The 20,431-nt window shown below is 28.7% G+C and overlaps 2 protein-coding genes and 1 pseudogene across 3 annotated transcripts, besides 2 other annotated features; 1 reads left to right on the top strand and 2 right to left on the bottom strand.

The window, feature by feature from the left end:
- Positions 1-3,413: part of a mobile genetic element that runs on past the window's edge.
- Positions 410-2,721, top strand: TVAGG3_0541310 (annotated as a pseudogene). Its single transcript has one exon. A coding segment is annotated over exon 1 (2,312 nt).
- A 3,250-nt stretch (positions 3,414-6,663) lies between the features above and the next one.
- Positions 6,664-7,586: a mobile genetic element.
- A 1,240-nt stretch (positions 7,587-8,826) lies between these two features.
- TVAGG3_0541280 (uncharacterized protein) lies at positions 8,827-10,355 on the bottom strand (the record flags this gene model as incomplete). The annotated part of the gene is made up of 1 exon (XM_001326035.1): positions 8,940-10,355. One exon carries the CDS (start codon positions 10,353-10,355, stop codon positions 8,940-8,942), a length of 1,416 nt encoding a protein of 471 aa, XP_001326070.1.
- A 3,800-nt stretch (positions 10,356-14,155) lies between these two features.
- TVAGG3_0541270 (ankyrin repeat and SOCS box-containing protein 4 family) lies at positions 14,156-15,667 on the bottom strand (the record flags this gene model as incomplete). The annotated part of the gene is made up of 1 exon (XM_001326034.1): positions 14,156-15,667. The coding sequence occupies one exon, from the start codon at positions 15,665-15,667 to the stop codon at positions 14,156-14,158; it is 1,512 nt and encodes a 503-aa protein (XP_001326069.1).
- Positions 15,668-20,431: the final 4,764 nt, after the last annotated feature.

Genomic DNA, 20,431 nt, shown 5'->3' with positions numbered 1-20,431 from the left:
GTTAATGGTTACGTTAATGGTTACGTTAATGGTTACGTTAATGTTTACGTTAATGTTTTCAGGTCATTCAAAAATGAATTATTTTTGAAGAACTGAAGGTGTCACTATGTCACTATGTGTCACTCGGTTATTTAAATTCTCTGAAAAATGATGACAACATGACATTTTGACAACAGTGTAGGAAATATGATGTTTACGTTAATGTTTACGTTAATGTTTTCAGGTCATTCAAAAATGAATTATTTTTGAAGAACTGAAGGTGTCACTATGTCACTATGTGTCACTCGGTTATTTAAATTCTCTGAAAAATGATGACAACATGACATTTTGACAACAGTGTAGGAAATATGATGCAGTCCAAAAATAAAGTTAGTTTTAAAATTATTTTTATTTTTTTATTCCTATATAAATGACAGCAACAAACAACAACAGCAACTTTATCATTTCTGATGAACAAGTTATTGATTCATTAGCTGAGGAATTAGTTATGGCAGAAACTAAAACCCTCAACGAAAGAATTGGTGAAAACAAGATTGATTTACATAACTACCTCAAACACGATGGAGGAAGAGGAAGGAAAACTGGTATGGCTTTATTAGTAAATAAAATATCAAATTTAACGATTATAGATGTTGATATCAATAAATCATACAATGATGAACTTAAAGAAACAGTTAGAAAAGACATTTTATCAAAACTTTCGGATAAAGATGTTATCGTTAAAACTGCATCAGGAGGTCTTCACATTTATTGCAACACTAATTTCTTCTATGCAGTTTCGAACAGAATGATTAAATGTTATTCCTGCAATGATTATGATATTGATATCATGACTTCTATGGATGATTCAAAACGTTCTTTAGTGGTTATGGCTGATTCAAGAGTTCGCAAGAATGCAACAGAACCAATCAATACATACTCATTCATTCGTGGAAGTTATGATTCAACATTAACTAGAACAGTGAATGATATATTAAATGATTTGAATATTAAGGTAAGAGTTGAACAGAAGAATGAAGAAATAAAGACTATCATGAATGAAAACAAAGATGTAAACATTGACGATAAACTTGCCCAGAGCATAGTTGATGGCATCTGTGATTTTGAAGTACATAATGACGGTGGAAACATGAATTTAGAAAAAGAAGTTACATTATTCACACTGTTTCAAGCAATTAATTCGTTACCTAATCATTTAATTAATGAAGCATACGATAACGTTTATAACTTCTGCAATTTAACTGAAAATGCAAAAAGTAATTTTGAAAATGCACGTAGTAGATATGCACATTTAATGACTTCTCCATTTGTTTTGGTGAAGATTCTAAAACTATATCAAAAGGAATATTATGATGAATATGTTTTGCCTTTATTACGTAAGCCAAAAATAACATTTGATATAAAACTTGATGACTCGTTTTTGATAACAGATATTAGACGCAAGGCTGAAAATCAACAGTATAAAAACAGTTCTGAAGTAATTGAGGATTTATCACGTGTAATCCGTTTTGTAGATTGTGGAAACAAATACTTCATTCAAAAGGACTATAATATCCACGATAAAATGAATCAAATATCATTCGTTCTTCAATCAAACATGAAAGAGTCACTCAAAATGATTAAATTATTTAAAGAAGAAGGTAAAACAATAACAGCATGGGATGTACTACTAAATCAATTGTCTTCATTAACCGTTAAGGGTGTTTGCTTTAAATCTGATTCCCCAGATGTTTTCTCAACGTTTCAGCGTTATAAATACAACATTCTCAAAAAGCCTGATTACTCAAAAATTGAGATGTTTATGAATTTCATTAAAGAAGCCATATGTGATAATAACGATGAAGTGTATAAATACCTTCTCGGCTGGATTGCATCAATGATTCAACATCCTGGAATCAAGAATGAAACAGCAATTATTTTGAAAGGACTTCAGGGAACAGGTAAAAACAGATTTACAGACATTATTTCTGAACTCCTCGCTGGTTATTCATGTAAAAACATTACTGAAATAAGTGAGCGAACGGGTAATTTCAACTCAGTTGTTGAAAATAAAATGTTTCTTGTACTTAATGAACTCAAGAATGTAGGTGAAGACAGACTCGCAAACTTCAACGCTTTGAAATCAATTATAACGGATAATGAGATTAGAATTAATGAAAAGAATCAACCCAGAAGAACTGCTCAGAACGTTGCAAACTTCATTTTCGTAACTAATAACGTCTACCCTGTCAAAATTGAAGTTGGAGATAGAAGATATGTAGTTTTAAGAGTTAATGGTAAATTTAAGGGTCAATTTGATTACTTCAAGAATTTGATGAATTCATGCACTAAGGAATTTTATGATAATTTACTGACGTATTTTATGCAATATGACCTTTCATCATTTAATGTACGAATCATTCGATGACTGAAGCCAAACAAGATTTAATTGAATTATCAACAAATCCTTTAGATGTATGGATAAATACACATTATGATGAATTGTGTGTAGGTATGACGTGTAAAAATGCTCTATTCTGCAAACCATCAGACATGAAAGACAAGAATTTCCAAATGAGTATTAAGGATAAATGTGATAAGAAACAGAGAAGAATAGATGGTAAACAGACATGGTGTTATGTTTTGAAAGAAGAAATGAAAGGATTATATAAACAGGTTGAACCAAACATTAATGAGGATTCATTTACTGACGATGAAATACCTGTAAATGATGCTTTATAAAGTATGATTGGAATTTATTTTTGCCTTCCTCCTGTGTTGTTGTCAAAATGTCATGTTGTCATCATTTTTCAGAGAAGTTAAATAACCGAGTGACACATAGTGACATAGTGACACCTTCAGTTCTTCAAAAATAAATAATTATTGAAGAACCTAAAAACATTAATGAGGATTCATTTACTGACGATGAAATACCTGTAAATGATGCTTTATAAAGTATGATTGGAATTTATTTTTGCCTTCCTCCTGTGTTGTTGTCAAAATGTCATGTTGTCATCATTTTTCAGAGAAGTTAAATAACCGAGTGACACATAGTGACATAGTGACACCTTCAGTTCTTCAAAAATAAATAATTATTGAAGAACCTAAAAACATTAATGAGGATTCATTTACTGACGATGAAATACCTGTAAATGATGCTTTATAAAGTATGATTGGAATTTATTTTTGCCTTCCTCCTGTGTTGTTGTCAAAATGTCATGTTGTCATCATTTTTCAGAGAAGTTAAATAACCGAGTGACACATAGTGACATAGTGACACCTTCAGTTCTTCAAAAATAAATAATTATTGAAGAACCTAAAAACATTAATGAGGAAGGCATTCATGAAGCATTAATGAAGAATACGAGTACATACAGTATAACAAACAGTTACGTCTCATTCGTTCAGTCAAAGATGACATGTACCAAATGCAAAAGCAATAGGTTTAATATTAAACTTACCTTTATAATATATACTTTCTACATAATCATCGAAATAAACATCTACTTGTTTAACATTTTCAAGAATTGGTGAAAGAACATCCATTAATTGATTGACGGTTACGAATCTTGATCCACTCATTTATCATTAAATAAAAAAATAAATTATTCAAAAATGTAAGACATGAATTTTTAAAGTTTATTTTCATTCATGAAATAATTATTTCTAATTTCTTTTACTCTCTCGTACATACTAGATTTAAAGAATTCAGAACATTTCCCATAATCTCCTAAATGTTTTCTTATCCCTAACGTGTGCCAGTTATTATATGAAACTGAATAAACTTTATCTTTATCTTTACACCTTTCATCACTTCCAATATATTTATATTTCAATTTTGATTTAGCATTTTCATATTCATTAACGTTTAATAATTCACAGTCTTCCTTTTTAAATAAATGTTTTATGTATTCAGGATTTAATACTCTACGTTTATATGCTCCTAACTTAGTTCTAAAGGTTTTTCTACAAAATTTAGGAATTCCATCCTCTTTAATGTCATCAATGATTTCCATTTCATTATTTTCAATTTCTTCTTCCCGTTTATGAGGTCTTTGATTATGACTCCATTGATTCCATGAAATTAAATATTCTTTATCATTATATTTATACCTCATTAGCTTATTTTGGCTTTCATATTCATTTAATAATTCACAATCTTCATTTTTAAATTGAAGTTTAACCCATTCAGGATTTAAACAATGTTTAATTAATCGCGGAATATCTGACATCATCTATATATAGCTTCTTTTATAAAAGATAAAAAAATAAATTATTTTAAAATTAATGTTAATTTTTTTTAATGTGTTTATAAATTATATTTTAATGCATCGTCTATATATAGATGTAACAAAAAAAGTCACTAAACCCTTTCACATATACTACTCAAGTTTTTTTTTCTGGATAAGATATTATATGGATAATTGGATAGAAAATACAATTATATAATCTTGTACCTGGTTTAATTAAGCTAATTGTCATCAGAAACTTGTAATTTTTATGAATTTCAGATTTTCTTTTCATTACTGCTTTTCTTAATAGGTCAAGTTCTTATTTACGTTATAAAGTATGATATTTACAAATATCAAGTTATCATGTTTTTTGAGAAATTATGAGAAACAAACAAAAATGAAAAAGATAGGAATAGCAATGAATAGTGATGTGGGTATAGAAAATGTAAGAGATATGAATGCAAAGCAATCAGTATTTAGGACATTGACCATAGATTTCGAAAAAAAAATGCTGCATATTGAGCGAAAACTATGATTATATTATAAGGCTGTCATTTAAAGCATAATGAAACTATTCCCTTTTCATTTTAATCGAATAAGATAGTAAAGATTTTTGAATTAGCTAGAAACTGATGAGATGTTTTCACAAATCAGATTTTTAATCTCTATAATGCATAATTCACTCAATATCTCAATTTTGATATTGCGAGATATTTTTGCTATCGGTTTCGCAATTTTGACACAATAGCAAGAGGGTTCTATAAGCATTATTATCAACGTAGAATCTGAATATCATATCAGAAAATGTCGCAAATCTGACATTTACCCGACCAAATAGCAAAAATAATTGAATACTTTTCGCAAAAACTTTAAAAATCGATAAAAATATGAAATATAGATATTAAAGAGACTTTTTATATAATATTCATAAAGATTTTCCAAAAATATGATACCGCAAAATTAAAAAAGTGACGTCTTGAGTGGAGTCAAAGGTCGAAATTGCTAGCTAAATGTTTTTTAGCGAAATTGCGTATTGTACGTTTTTTTCGCAAAACGAAACCCTTAAATTAAGTGACCAATTAAAATGAATTAAAGCTTTTAAGAGATTTGAATATGAAAAGTTATGCATTCAATAAAATTGTGTGAAATTTAATCGTGTTTTCATTATCAAAGTGGTTCAAAATTCTTGTTATTTCCCCAAGTAAACATTATATAAATGTCCAACAGTAAGGATGTCAATTTGGAAGAAAAGTGAGAAAATTCCTAAAATGCTAAAAATGAATTTCCAAACGTATTTTTTTATCTCATTTTTTTGATTTTGAAAAAAATTTGGAGAGAAGATCTCTTCGTTTTTGAATTTTGTCACGATGGTTTTAAAGTATATTAGACACATGTATTGATATTACTATTTTTGTATATTTTGAGAGAAAATCCCCAAAAAGTAAGAAAATCTAAGACGGTTTGAGAAAATATATAAACTATTGAAAATTTGAATTAAACTTCTAACGTCGGAAAAATAACTCCGTAGCATAAATTTAACTTGTAGCACCCGTATTTTTCAATAAAACTGGGTTATTTTTGATAGCCATACTACTCTACATCTGTTTATATGCATACAGCCGTGATGATACATGAAAATTCCAAACCTAAATTCTTAATTTCAAGATAATCATCAAAACTCAAGTTTGTATAATAAGCGTAGATATTGCATGCTTATCCAATATCCTCTTAATACACATAAAACATTTTGGTTAACTCGGCAAATTGAAGTTAATAAGAATCTAATTTTTGAGATATCGTTGGTAAAATCACCCCAAATTTCACCAGTGTGGAGCTCATCTGATATAGAGCAAATTCTATTTCAAAAGTTTGCTCATTTGTATTCAAAAATTCCTCTGCTACAAGTTAAAATTCCCACTTTTGGGTTATTTTTTCGACGTGAATTTGGAAAGAAGAAAATTCAAAAATCGAGATTTAGACTCAGCATCAAATGGAGAACAAAATGTTTCTTCATATGAAGGAAAAAAATTTTCTTGTGAAGAAATAGAGTTTTTAAAATTTTATTGTATGTAATGAAATAAACAAATATTAAAATTATTTTTTGATAACAAGAAAATTCCCAACAGAAAATATTTGAGACAAAGAAAAAAAGAAAATTGAAAAATATTACTCTTCTTTATATTTCATGAGATTTTAAATTTATTCTCATAAAATTGACAATTTTATACGTTTAGATGAAAATAAGTGATTTTGCTTGAAATAAAAGTTATTGTTTGCTTACAGCTATCAAATAGATTTTTGCTATTTTGATTAAAATTTGTTAATCAAATTAATAAATTTTTTCTAAATATCTTAAATATCTGGATCACTCACATATACAATGAATTGAACGATAAAAATAATACAAACTCAAATAAGTTTCCTGTTTTTCAACTAAAAAAAATTATGCAAAAAAGGTGACCAAACTATTTTTTGAAAGTCCGCCATAACTTTAATGGTACTATTTCAGCGTGTACAATGAATACAAAAATTCTAAGAGTGCCACATAAAATAGTACTTTAGACTTGAGTTAATGCTACCAAGCAAATGTTAAAAAGATGACTTTAGTGTTTTGATAATCAAAGATTAAAATCATTATTGTCTAAATCAATAATCATAACGACAGAAGTTAATGTTTTTTCATCAGTGCTTTAAATCCACTTTTAAAAGTATACCTCAAAAATCAAAATATCAAAAAAAAATTGGCCGATAGGTTTGGCTTTAATTTTTGTCTGCTTTTATGATTTGATATGGATGTTATAATTTTAAAAATTGAGCCAAATTCACCAATAGATTTTTGAGATTTGCAAATACTCAATAATTTTCAGCGTGTTATCTTTTATTAAAAGAACTATTTGGTTTCAGTATCATATAAATTGATATTTACTTTCTATTTGAACCTTCATTTAGCTAATGATTTAATAATACAGATTTCATCTAGTCCTTATAAGAGAATTTTGAATTTGTTATAATAAAAAAACAAACAGATATAGCTTACACTTCTATAATAAAGATACCTTTTATAGAAATCAGTATGAAATGTGTTTTGGCTTATTGGAAGCATATCAGACATAATCGCCATAATCAAAAAATCTATATACCCAATAAGTAATAAATTTGTCGATATAGATTTTCCATAAAATTAGTTTTTAGTCTGATCTTAAAATAAATTTAATTTTTTATAAAAAAAATCACATTTAAAAGTACCTTTTTAGTAGCTCGAAATCCTGTTGGTGGATTTCGGGCGTACTTCAAAATTAGCTTTTCTTCTACATATGCAAGCTATATTTTAAATATGGAGCAAATCGGATCGGCGAAAGTAGTTTAGTTACCTTTTTATGCAAATTAAATTAAATTAAATTGTTTATTCAAATATAAAACAAAGATGAAGTAATTACAGTTATCATAAACTTTATGAATAACTCTGTAATTGGTTCAGATTTTCGTAAAAATATTTTTATTAATATCGATAAGAATACGTTTACCTACTATCACAACATATCGATAAACAAGAGTAGAGTGATTTTTATCATCGAAACTTTTTAAAAGCTGTAAGCTGGAAGTAAAAATCTTGTTTTTTCTGAGTTAGTTGTAGAACTATTGATGTACGAGTTATCATTGTGATGTAGAAGGATGTCAATGTACTGACTGAAGGATATGAAGTGAATTGAATTTCATTGAATTTCAATTTGATCAAAATTTGTTGAAATGATATGAATGTGTCAACATCTGTATCACTCTCTTTCACACCTTCCCTATTCTTTCGAGAACGAAGCTAGCTCAGCTTTCGCTGAGCGAATTGACACTTTTGATGCCCTAAACGTACATATTCTCAAATTTATCGAAAAAATTATACCACCCAAACTAGTATATTCTTATTTTAAATATGATATTATCCTTAGAAATGATTTCTAAGAAATCACACTAGAATATATTTAAATCAACTTTTAAAAAAGTTCGAATCCTGCGCGTCTCACTTTTTAAATTTTCGAAAAGGAAAATTATATTCTCCTAAAATGAAAACAATTTTCCGAATTGACATCCTTACCAACAGATCAAAATTATTTGAAGAAATTAGATGTGAAGTGAATTTTTCTATAATCTTTTATTCATTCAAAAATTATTGCTCATAGAAATAAATAATCGTTAAAAGAGATAACTAATTCTTTGCTCATATCGGATATATTTTCGCATTTAATTTTATTTTTTAGGACTACAAAATTATTTTTAAAGTTAAAAACTATAATTTCGGATGTTAATGCTAAAAACATGCCTGCTTACACAACATCAAGTTAATTTCGCTGTTAATATTCCCGGAATATAATATTTTGTAGTTGAAATTCTGTTCTCTGTAGCATTTTTCATTTTTATGACTAAATATTATAACAAATTTCTTTCCTATAAAATTTCCATCATATTACTCAACTATTGTAATCCAATTGGACTCTGAAATTATCTTTTGTATTAAATTTTTCCTGCATTTTCCTTAGATGCTTCTGTATCGTTTACAAACTATCTGTGTATTTATTATCTACTTATAAACTTAAGATTTTATACATTATTCAGGGTTCAATTAAGAACATTGAAGTATAATACAAATTACTATAAAACTTATTACACTGTCATTGCTTGTCAATAAGCATATGTCCTTTTAAAAAAATCATTATGATTAAAAATAACAAACAAATTTTATGGATATTTAATGTTTTGTCTAATAAAAGCAAACATTTCTGTGAATGTATCGTTTTGAACTTCAAACTTCTTTGACAAAACAGACAAAGCAAAGGTATAACTTGTAAAATCTGTTGCAGAGTGTTCCAAACCTAAAGTTGGTGTATCTGGTTTAGGGGCATCAGCATAATGAATATCGTTAAGCTCATGTTCCAATGCTCCTGCGATAGCAGCAATAAATAAGATATACCAAACTTTGTAAATTGTATTTTGGGGAATTGGACCTGGATAAAACTCTTCTATTGTTTCTGCAATGTGAAGAATATAGCATCTCATGTCAATGGCCTTTTCTTTTGTTGGTTGGGCGTCTGCAAAGAAACCTTCAAAGAAAGACATACTATCATCAAGTAAATCTTGTAAAATCATCTTTGGAAGCTCTGGTTTATCAGCAAGTCTCAAAGAAACGTTGCTGACAAATAATGTCCAGCATTTCAACTGATCGCATACTTGACCAGTTGATTTACCATTCCATTCAATGGATGTAAACTGGCTGAATATGTAGCGACGTGAAAATGACCTTTGTTCTTCAATTAATTGTACATATGTATCGTCAATGCAGCGCTGAATAACTGGGAACGTTTGCATAAGAGGTGATGTAGATAGGACACAAAATTTATATAGTTTTTGCATGAGCTGTCCTTTAAATTCTTGCTGTGAAAACTTTTCTATTGTATTTTGGCATATTTCACGAAAAGTTGCTGGTGGTATCTTCAAGTTTCCATTACAAGCTTCGACAAGCCATACAAATCTGTGAGGGTCAAAATCTGGCAAATTTACAAAATTAACCAAGATTTTTTCTACAAAATTGAAATAGTCTTGGTTATTTGATTCGAACGTTGTAGAAAGACCGCAAGCTCTGACAAACCCTGCAACGCCATAAAAATTATCAATTAAATTTTCTTCATTCATTACATTCTTAAAGTCACAAACGTTTGATTCCATGAATGGTTTAATACCATATTCGAAGAGTGTTTCTGGAGTAAAGAAAAGTGAAACTAATTCTTGATTTTGTCGCATTGTTACGCGAATGCTCATATTTGCTTGAGTATGGATAATGTTCCATAGTTCTTCCTTTGAAGAAACAACTTCAGAGAGTCTTTGGAACCAAACTTTGAAATCTTCGAAAATATTTGCGATTTCTAAATTCTTTAAGATATGAGATATTGCGGATTTCTTCATTGTATCGAATGCTGTTGAAAATGCTTCTGGAATTTCATATCTGTTCTTTTCATTGAATTTAATAAGTTGTTTGAAAAGGTATTGGAATTGCACCCACTGGCTATTTAGTAAGTATTCCTCGCATTCCTTAACTCGGCTATTGCAGTTTTCAAGCTTGACATCGCCAGATGGTAATTCCTCGACAACTATATTCATTTTTTTAGAATTTATATAAACTACACAGGCGTAACGTGCAAATTATAGTTTATCTGTTAGTTTTCGATAGGACAATAAAAAGGGGAAAAAACCCTTTTTTAGACCAAAAAAGTGGCACCTGAGTATATTGTTTCTGCTTTATCTGATCATTGAAACGGAATTGATCCACGTTGTTAGTATGGAACAATGATATACTAGAGATCAAAGAATATTAATATTGCAAAAATCTAATTATTCGATGTTCAACTCAAAATATCTTGCATTAAAGTTGATACATTTATTTTTTCGAAATATTACAACAGTAGCAACCCTGTGTATTACCGATGATAACCAAAGTGTTATTTTGGCATAAAAAATTTAAAACTATATTGAAACAACAGATAGACTAGTCATCCTGGTATAGTATTATGCATACTATCAGGTGATAAAATCTCAAATATCTCAGCTTAACTTCCGTTTGATTATGAGATCTATTGTTGCTTGTTCTGTAGCCATAGTCACTAATTGATAACATTATTATGATAAGAAGTCTAAATGTACGAATTTATTATACATTTGATTTAGATTTATTATCGAAATGCAAATCACAATATATATCTTGAACCCATCTGTGAATAAAATCATGATATTATTGATTGTTTTCTAGATATTTACAATAGTTTCTAAACATGCGAAGATGATCCTTAATTTTGAACCAGAATTAATTTTATATTACTAACAATGGCTGGTTCTCTATATAGAATTATATATTATTTTTGATAGTAAACTATGATTGATTTATAATTTTGGAATATCTACTTCTTTTCTATATCTTTGAAAAATAGTTATTTGATTTTGCTCTATAATTGACATATTTTAGTAGAAAAATTATAGAATAACAAAAATAAAAAGGCTTTATCGATTTATTGCACAATGAAAATGTTTTTGTTCCTCTGTAAATTTTAAATTTTTTAAAAATTTAACCTCATTTTCCAAAAAAAATTGAGAATTGAAAAAAACGTTATCATTTTCTTCAAAATTGCTTAGGCATTTTCTAAAATGGAAAAATTTTGGAGAAATTCACCAAGGAGAACTTCGTTCTAGGTGTCCAAAGAAATTGCTTTCAGTCAAAAAAGTCTCGAAATTTTTAAATATTGATATTGATTTTCATCAATCACTTGATATCGCTTGATTGCAGTCGATATTATCATATGTTATTAAATTCTAATATATTTGAACACACTGCAAATCGTTTTCGAAACTTATCAAAAAATCACACAATTTAACAATACTCCATCTATTATACACAGTTGCTATTACCGTATTCTCATTTTAAGAAGCAAGGATTATTAAAATCTATGATCTAACGATTTATTTACCCAATTCGAAAATTTTTTTCAAATATAAATCCTTATTTGTGCATATTTTATATGCAGATGTAGAAAGAAAAACGAGTAAAGTGTCACTTCAAAAAAATACCGGAAAGTAGCCTAATCAATAAACAATTTCCTTTTTAAACATCGAATTTTGCTCTTCTTGAGCCATATTTTTCGTTTAGTTTTCATAATACGATAAAACATATGCGTTATCAAGTAAAATATGTATATTTTAGAAGATCATAATATATCTCGAAAACAAATGAAAGCCATTCTATGAGTCCATACACACTATTACTATACTTCATATGTCAAGCATAATTAGAACAATTTTGATCAATACCTTTGTTGTCGACGAGGTCCCCCCTTTTGGACAATATTATTAATTGCCTAAAAACAATTCAAATTTAACTAAATATAGATGGAAGACCAAAAATTTTGTTACGGGGGCGACCAATACCAATATTTCACTATTTCTGACAAAATTTATTGCATCAAAATCATAGTTTAGCTTGAAAATCCTCCAAAACTAATCATCATGTCTTTCAACTTTGGTATTATATGACTAGCATATACTCTATCATATAAAACTATCAAACACATTTGTTAATAAATTAATGATTGTCATTGAATATGAGTGAATCAAATAGTTAATAATTGCTTCAACATAAAATAGTATCAACTGAAGAAAGTTTAGCTGTGAATTCTTAAAAATGAAGTATTCTGTATCGTATTCATTATACCAAATATAATATTGATGAATATATACCTTTGTTCATATATAATTTATATATGATAAATCTATTCTAGTAAAATTTTTGAATCATATATGAATACGCTTATTATTACCAAAATTATAATATAATTTATTTTTACATTGTTTGTTGAATAAACAATTAAGGGTTTCGTTTTGCGAAAAAAACGTACAATACGCAATTTCGCTAAAAAACATTTAGCTAGCAATTTCGACCTTTGACTCCACTCAAGACGTCACTTTTTTAATTTTGCGGTATCATATTTTTGGAAAATCTTTATGAATATTATATAAAAAGTCTCTTTAATATCTATATTTCATATTTTTATCGATTTTTAAAGTTTTTGCGAAAAGTATTCAATTATTTTTGCTATTTGGTCGGGTAAATGTCGGATTTGCGACATTTTCTGATATGATATTCAGATTCTACGTTGATAATAATGCTTATAGAACCCTCTTGCTATTGTGTCAAAATTGCGAAACCGATAGCAAAAATATCTCGCAATATCAAAATTGAGATATTGAGTGAATTATGCATTATAGAGATTAAAAATCTGATTTGTGAAAACATCTCATCAGTTTCTAGCTAATTCAAAAATCTTTACTATCTTATTCGATTAAAATGAAAAGGGAATAGTTTCATTATGCTTTAAATGACAGCCTTATAATATAATCATAGTTTTCGCTCAATATGCAGCATTTTTTTTTCGAAATCTATGGTCAATGTCCTAAATACTGATTGCTTTGCATTCATATCTCTTACATTTTCTATACCCACATCACTATTCATTGCTATTCCTATCTTTTTCATTTTTGTTTGTTTCTCATAATTTCTCAAAAAACATGATAACTTGATATTTGTAAATATCATACTTTATAACGTAAATAAGAACTTGACCTATTAAGAAAAGCAGTAATGAAAAGAAAATCTGAAATTCATAAAAATTACAAGTTTCTGATGACAATTAGCTTAATTAAACCAGGTACAAGATTATATAATTGTATTTTCTATCCAATTATCCATATAATATCTTATCCAGAAAAAATAACTTGATCAATACCAAATGATTTTTTAACTAGTAAATAAAGTATTTTCTTTACACACACATTGTATATCATAGTTTTTTTTTTGGTTTCGCAAAACATCCAAAAACAAATATGCTATAAAAGTGACAATTTTAGCAAAACAAAACCCTTAAAACAATACATTTTAGGTAATATTTATTACATTGTAATTGAGATATTTTGGAATAATTACTTTAGAATATCTCATGCTTAACTATGAGGGTATTTATTCAAGTTCAATTATCGCTCATATATAAATCATTCCATAACTTTGATTTTCATTATAATTTTTAAGCATTTGAAGCATTATCACAATATAAATCAGTTTTGATGTAAAATATTTATCTATTTGTATATTATTACACAATAAAAAGCATTTTTGGCGGAAATTTATTACATTATACTAAATGAATAAATTTATTCATTAATTCAAGAGAGATTTGCAATAAGTGTACTAAACTAAACATTATATTGAATGATTGCATTATACTTATATAATAATCAATAATCAATTTTTATATAATCTTCAGACTTCTCCATCAAGATAGAACATGATAGTATGGAGTATGCTCTGATGAATGGTATACATAGAAGTCCCAGAAAATGATTTTTCTAAAAAAAAGGCATTATTTTTTCGCACCATGCGAAATAAGGAGTTCAACTATTTCTTCATAACGAAACAATGCTGCATAATGAAGTGCGGTTTTTCCATCGTTATTTTTTTCATTGATATTAACACCATGTGAAATAAGAAATTCAGCAATTTCTTTACTATTACTCCAAGCTGCAATATGAAGTAAGGTATATCCATTATCATTTTTTTCTTCAATATTTGCACCATGTGAAATAAGAAGTTCGGCTGTTTCTTTACTATTATGCCGTGCTGCATCCTGAAGTGCGGTTTCTCCATAATCATTTTTTTCATTGATATTTGCACCATGTGAAATAAGAAGTTCGGCAATTTCTTTACTATTATGCCGTGCTGCAATATGAAGTGCGGTTTCTCCATAATCATTTTTTTCTTCAATATTTGCACCATGTGAAATAAGAAGTTCGGCTATTTCTTTACTATTATGCCGTGCTGCATCCTGAAGTGCGGTTTCTCCATCGTTATTTTTTTCATTGATATTAGCACCATGTGAAATAAGAAATTCAGCAATTTCTTTACGATTTATTCCAGCTGCAATATAAAGTGCGGTTTTTCCATCGTTATCTTTTTCATTGATATTCGCACCATGTGAAAGAAAGTATTCCAAAAGGGATGGAATATTAAAAATCGGTGAACAAACAAAACATTTGTTTATATCATTAGTTTGATCGAAATAAACTAAATAGGATTCAAGATTATTAAAGATTCCACAATATTCTAAATCGATCTCTATATTGTATTCATTCATCAAGAATGTAACAAAATCAATGTTATGTGAAATAATTGCATATTCCATGCATTTTTCATTTGGTTCTTGATGTTTCAAACATTCACTCATGATCTCTTTGTTTCTTCCTAAAAATGAAAATCTGAGACATTTTTGAGTTATTTCTGAGCTGAATTTTGTTCTTAATAACTTGAAACAATCAACTGCTCCATGGTAACAACATAATTCAAATAATGAATATCCTTTGCCAGAATATGGATATAAATCGCTTTTAAGTTTTTGATCTTTATCAAATCCATCTATTTCAGTGAATGTGATGAATCTTTCTAAGTCATTATTCATGATTGCTCTGTAAATTGTATCTTCTGTATGAATATCGATGTTTTCTGGATAATCTTCTTCAAAATTGTCAGATTTGTCTAATTTAATTCCATATTCTTTATAAAACAGGATGTTTGGAAGATACATGAGATGGTTGAATTCTTCCACATGATATTCATCATAAATGAGTTTTGCAAGGAATAAATATGACTTTGCATAGCGATTGTTGTACAGAATGATACTTAAAATATCGTTCATAATTATTTGAGGTGGAAATTTCTTTGAATCAATCAATTCTGTTTTGATCATTTTGTAAATCTTGTTTAATTCTTCTTCGTTGTCCGTTTTTAGCTGATACAATGCAATATATGAATCGATGTAGTACTTATAGGTACTTCGCAATTTGTTGTATTTGCTTGGATGAACGTCTTGGTCGGACATTAATATTTTTTTTATTTCTATATATATATATATAGTGTTTAAGTGGGGAACTTTGATATTTTTTTCCACACCATAGTAGTTTCACTTTTTGCATATGAACTCTATATTGATTCTGGCTAGAAACTAGAGAAATTAAAATTCTCAGGCATACGATTATTTTTGATTCAAATGCTATTCGGCATTAAAAGCAAAAATAATCATATACATGAGAATTACACTTTTCCGACATTTTTTGGGTCGCTTCGCGCCCCTGACAAAACGTCGGAAAAGTGTAAATTTTTCAATTTTTGGCCCATTAAAAGTACCTTTTTGAAAATAAAAAATATTTTTATTAATTATGTGTGATCTTCGACATATATTCATAAAATCAAGTGATTTGGAGTGATTGGCAAAAAAATCTTGTTGGAAAAGACACATTTGCATTTTACCATATAAAATACTCCTTAAATTTATTGTGAAAATAAAATACTATACTATACATGTGGAAAACAATGATCATAAAGATTTCGGATTTAAATTATGAATTTTGATTAAGTCCATGGATATGAAATGATGAAGCAGCAATGGAAAAGCCGATAACGATAGAATTTTCATCAAGATACTTGATTTATTCAATATTTTTTTGCCAATCATTCTAAATCAATTGATTCTTGGAATATAGATAAAGGGATATATTTAATTAATAAAACTATTTCGATCAATCTCTTTTTTCAGCCAAAGAACAAGCATATCAGGTTTCTAATTGTCCGAAAGAGTTAAATAAAGTTTTATGATCTACAGTGTGAAGATGTAAACTTACCACGATTCTTTAGTTCATAAAATCAAATTTGTTAAAATATAATTTCTAACTTCAGGTGGCTACGCTTGCCCTTTGGGCAAGCATGCCACCTCCGGCAAAATAAACATGTATTGATTATAGGAAAAGTATTTATTCAAATAAATTTGAGTGGGTTTAATAAACGCTCTAAAGCAATAAAGCTTGAAAATTCAGTTCAGGGTTATATTTAATCAGAAATGGCAGAATATTCCTTAGAATTGAATTTTGAAGTATTGATATACAAAATTTTTGAAATTTTACTTTCATTCATTGATTTAATTCTAAATTCCAATGTCACTAGTGAATTTGTAGTATGTTATCACCATAAACGTAAAAAAATGCAATACTATAATACCCTCAATTTTTGACTTTTGCAACTTTTTCATGACCCCCTGCCCAGGTATCTAAAATACCATTTATCGCCTGAAAAGCACCCTTAATTTATGCCAATTGACAAAATAAAGATATGTTTAGAATGCTGATATGATGGAGAATCATGCTGCATCATTATTGGCCAGCAATATATAATATTTAAGAAATCTACGAGATTATCTGATTTCATGAAACTCAATGTATACTAAGTTTCAGACTTTGAAATTTTAACATGTTGATATGGGTACATAGGGTTTATGATTCCAGTCATTTATTTAAAAAATTACAAAAATGAATTAATATGATGTGAGTAACAATGGTAATAAACGCTTAATTACTAATATATTATTTCTTGGTAGGAATGAAATGTTTTGGTGACATTTATAGAAGTTAAGCTGAGAATCAAAAATGCAAAAATTATTTTAAATATTACAAGCATTATTTGATGTCATTGAGTTTAGAGTCGTGTAGATATATGAGTACAATATGTTATTGATGTATATATGCAATAATTGTGAAAATGAAATGTGAATCTCAAGATGAGTTGCATGTTACTGCGCTATAATTTGAATTCAATACGTACATAACATTACTAAATGTATTTTAAGATAATACAAAAAATTAAGCTTGCAAAAAGATATCGAAATGTAATTTTCATTAGATTCAAAGTTCTGAATAGATTTTGATTTTAACTATTGATGAGTTTGTCAAACCTCTATAATAATAGAATGTAGAACTAATTAAATATAATTAATAAAAAAATACAAATTTAAGTGATATTATAAGAGATATATGTGATGTTACCAATATGATATGATATTGGAGAACTGATAGAATTGTGATGTGAGACTAAATATGATTTTATTATGAATAGGAGAATAATATTAGAAGAATTTCTTGAATTTAATGTATCTGAATATGTAATTGGGCATATATTCTATATATATATTGGTAGGTTAACTAGAAATAAGAAGATGAAAGATTGTTAATGAATAATATGAGATTAAGCGAAAATATATTGTTCTAATAGATGAGTGTTGAGATCCAATATATATGAAGAGGGATATGTGAGAGGAAATATGTATATTTAATAAAATAAGCGATGAGAGAAAAAATAACAAAGATTTATATGAAATTTTGAGTATTGAAAAAGCTCGATTAGTGATTTTATGTCTGTTAAAGGAATAGATATTCTAGGAGAAAGATAAATTGAATTAAAGAAGAATAAAAAAAGTTGATTAAGATTGATAAAAATATTGAATTGTATGACAATGGAAAGAAGGAATAAATTGGTGTTGGTATGACGGTATCATTTCGGGAGACATTGCCTCTGCATGTCTCCCAGAATGGAACAATGTTCCGCATTGATAACTTGAACGCGGAAGTTTGACCGACAAGAGTGTATTGTGCACTCCTGTCGGTCGCAGTGTCTCATTCTGGGAGACATTGCCTCTGCATGTCTCCCAGAATGGAACAATGTTCCGCATTGATAACTTGAACGCGGAAGTTTGACCGACAAGAGTGCATTATCCAATCTTTTTTGTCATATACCTCAACCCACAAAGACAAAACCTTACATAAAATAGGTAAACTTTGGTTTTCACTTAATAATGTTTATTTTTAATTTTTTGTTCTTTATATAACTTTTTCTTCTACTAAACTATTTTACAGACTCTACTGAGCTATCCTCACATATATACCTGTGACAATAACACATATATACTCCCTTCATATTCTGATCTCATGACATATTACAGCACAAACTATAATTATACAACATACCTCATAAAGTCTGATTTTACCCCTATCTAAGCGTTCAAAACCTATTTTTCCCGCGTAATCTGATTCTTCTGGCTCTGCTGATTCGATTTCTGCTGTCAGATCGTGAAAATATGCATCACACAATGAGATAAACACAAAATACACAACTTAATATTTTCCTTAAAATTTCTCTTCAAGTTCATACTGAAACAACATCTTTTTTTGAAAATACAATTTTTTCAAAAAATGTATGAATTCAAAAGTGCATACTATATCTAGTCATTACCCAACATTAATTTTGTATTTTAGTTTTTAAGATATTCATTTTATTATACGTCTTATTCAGAAAATTAAATATATTTGTGAGGGAAAACGGAGGAAATAATAAATATGTCAAGATCGAGGAATTGACAATTTTAAGGAAAATATTAAGTTGTGTATTTTGTGTTTATCTCATTGTGTGATGCATATTTTCACGATCTGACAGCAGAAATCGAATCAGCAGAGCCAGAAGAATCAGATTACGCGGGGAAAATAGGTTTTGAACGCTTAGATAGGGGTAAAATCAGACTTTATGAGGTATGTTGTATAATTATAGTTTGTGCTGTAATATGTCATGAGATCAGAATATGAAGGGAGTATATATGTGTTATTGTCACAGGTATATATGTGAGGATAGCTCAGTAGAGTCTGTAAAATAGTTTAGTAGAAGAAAAAGTTATATAAAGAACAAAAAATTAAAAATAAACATTATTAAGTGAAAACCAAAGTTTACATATTTTTTGTAAGGTTTTGTCTTTGTGGGTTGGGGTATATGACAAAAAAGATTGGATAATGCACTCTTGTCGGTCAAACTTCCGCGTTCAAGTTATCAATGCGGAACATTGTTCCATTCTGGGAGACATGCAGAGGCAATGTCTCCCAGAATGAGACACTGCGACCGACAGGAGTGCACAATACACTCTTGTCGGTCAAACTTCCACGTTCAAGTTATCAATGCGGAACAGTGTCTCATTCAAGGAGCCCTCGAAAAGAACCTCACATCGACTCTCTCTTTCCGGCATCTTTACCGCATAGAAAACTGCTCGTTCGCAACTTTGTGGGCAATCTAAGAGATGATTGCGGTAAAGATGCCGGGAAGATTGACGCTGCAGCAGAGAATCACTACGGCTCTCTTTTACCGGCATCTTTACCGCATAGAAAGCTGCTCGTTCGCAACTTTGTGTGCAATCTAAGAGATGATTGCGGTAAAGATGCCGGGAAGATTGATGCTGCAGCCCCAGGCCGCACTCAGATTTCATCCCGCTACACAATTGTTCATCCAACAACTGTCATAGAGGTTGAAATTTTCGACCAGAAGTGAAACATATCATTTTTAAGACTGCGGCGCGCAAGCAAGTTTGAACCTTTCAAGGGTGATCAGTCCTTTACTCATTTCAAGACCTCTTGTTGCCTGATAAAACGATACTTCCTTCCTTGTGGGCCATTGAAAACCCAAACCGTCACAACTTGCTTCCTAAATTTTATTTGCGGAGTAATTATCATGCATATTTTATCGGATAATAATATCAAAGCTAAATTTCATATTATTTTTTAAAGATATGCATTTTCTGTCTAAATTTATTTTTTCTGTTTCCAATTCACGGAATAATATTCTTACAAGCATATACATAGCTAATATATATCATTTTAATAATAATAAAACCAAAATGATGTATTCTTCATATAGTTATTTAAAATTCGTTAACTAGAATTGTATTCAGAACGAGGCAAAGTTAGGAGATACATAAAAACCAATAACTTGATAAGTGATA

The sequence above is a fragment of the Trichomonas vaginalis genome, chromosome II, assembly GCF_026262505.1.
Source record: "Trichomonas vaginalis G3 chromosome II, whole genome shotgun sequence".
NCBI classification, from domain to species: domain Eukaryota; phylum Parabasalia; order Trichomonadida; family Trichomonadidae; genus Trichomonas; species Trichomonas vaginalis.
Note: the sequence above shows the minus strand (reverse complement) of the source record. Positions and strands in the feature narration are given on the sequence as shown.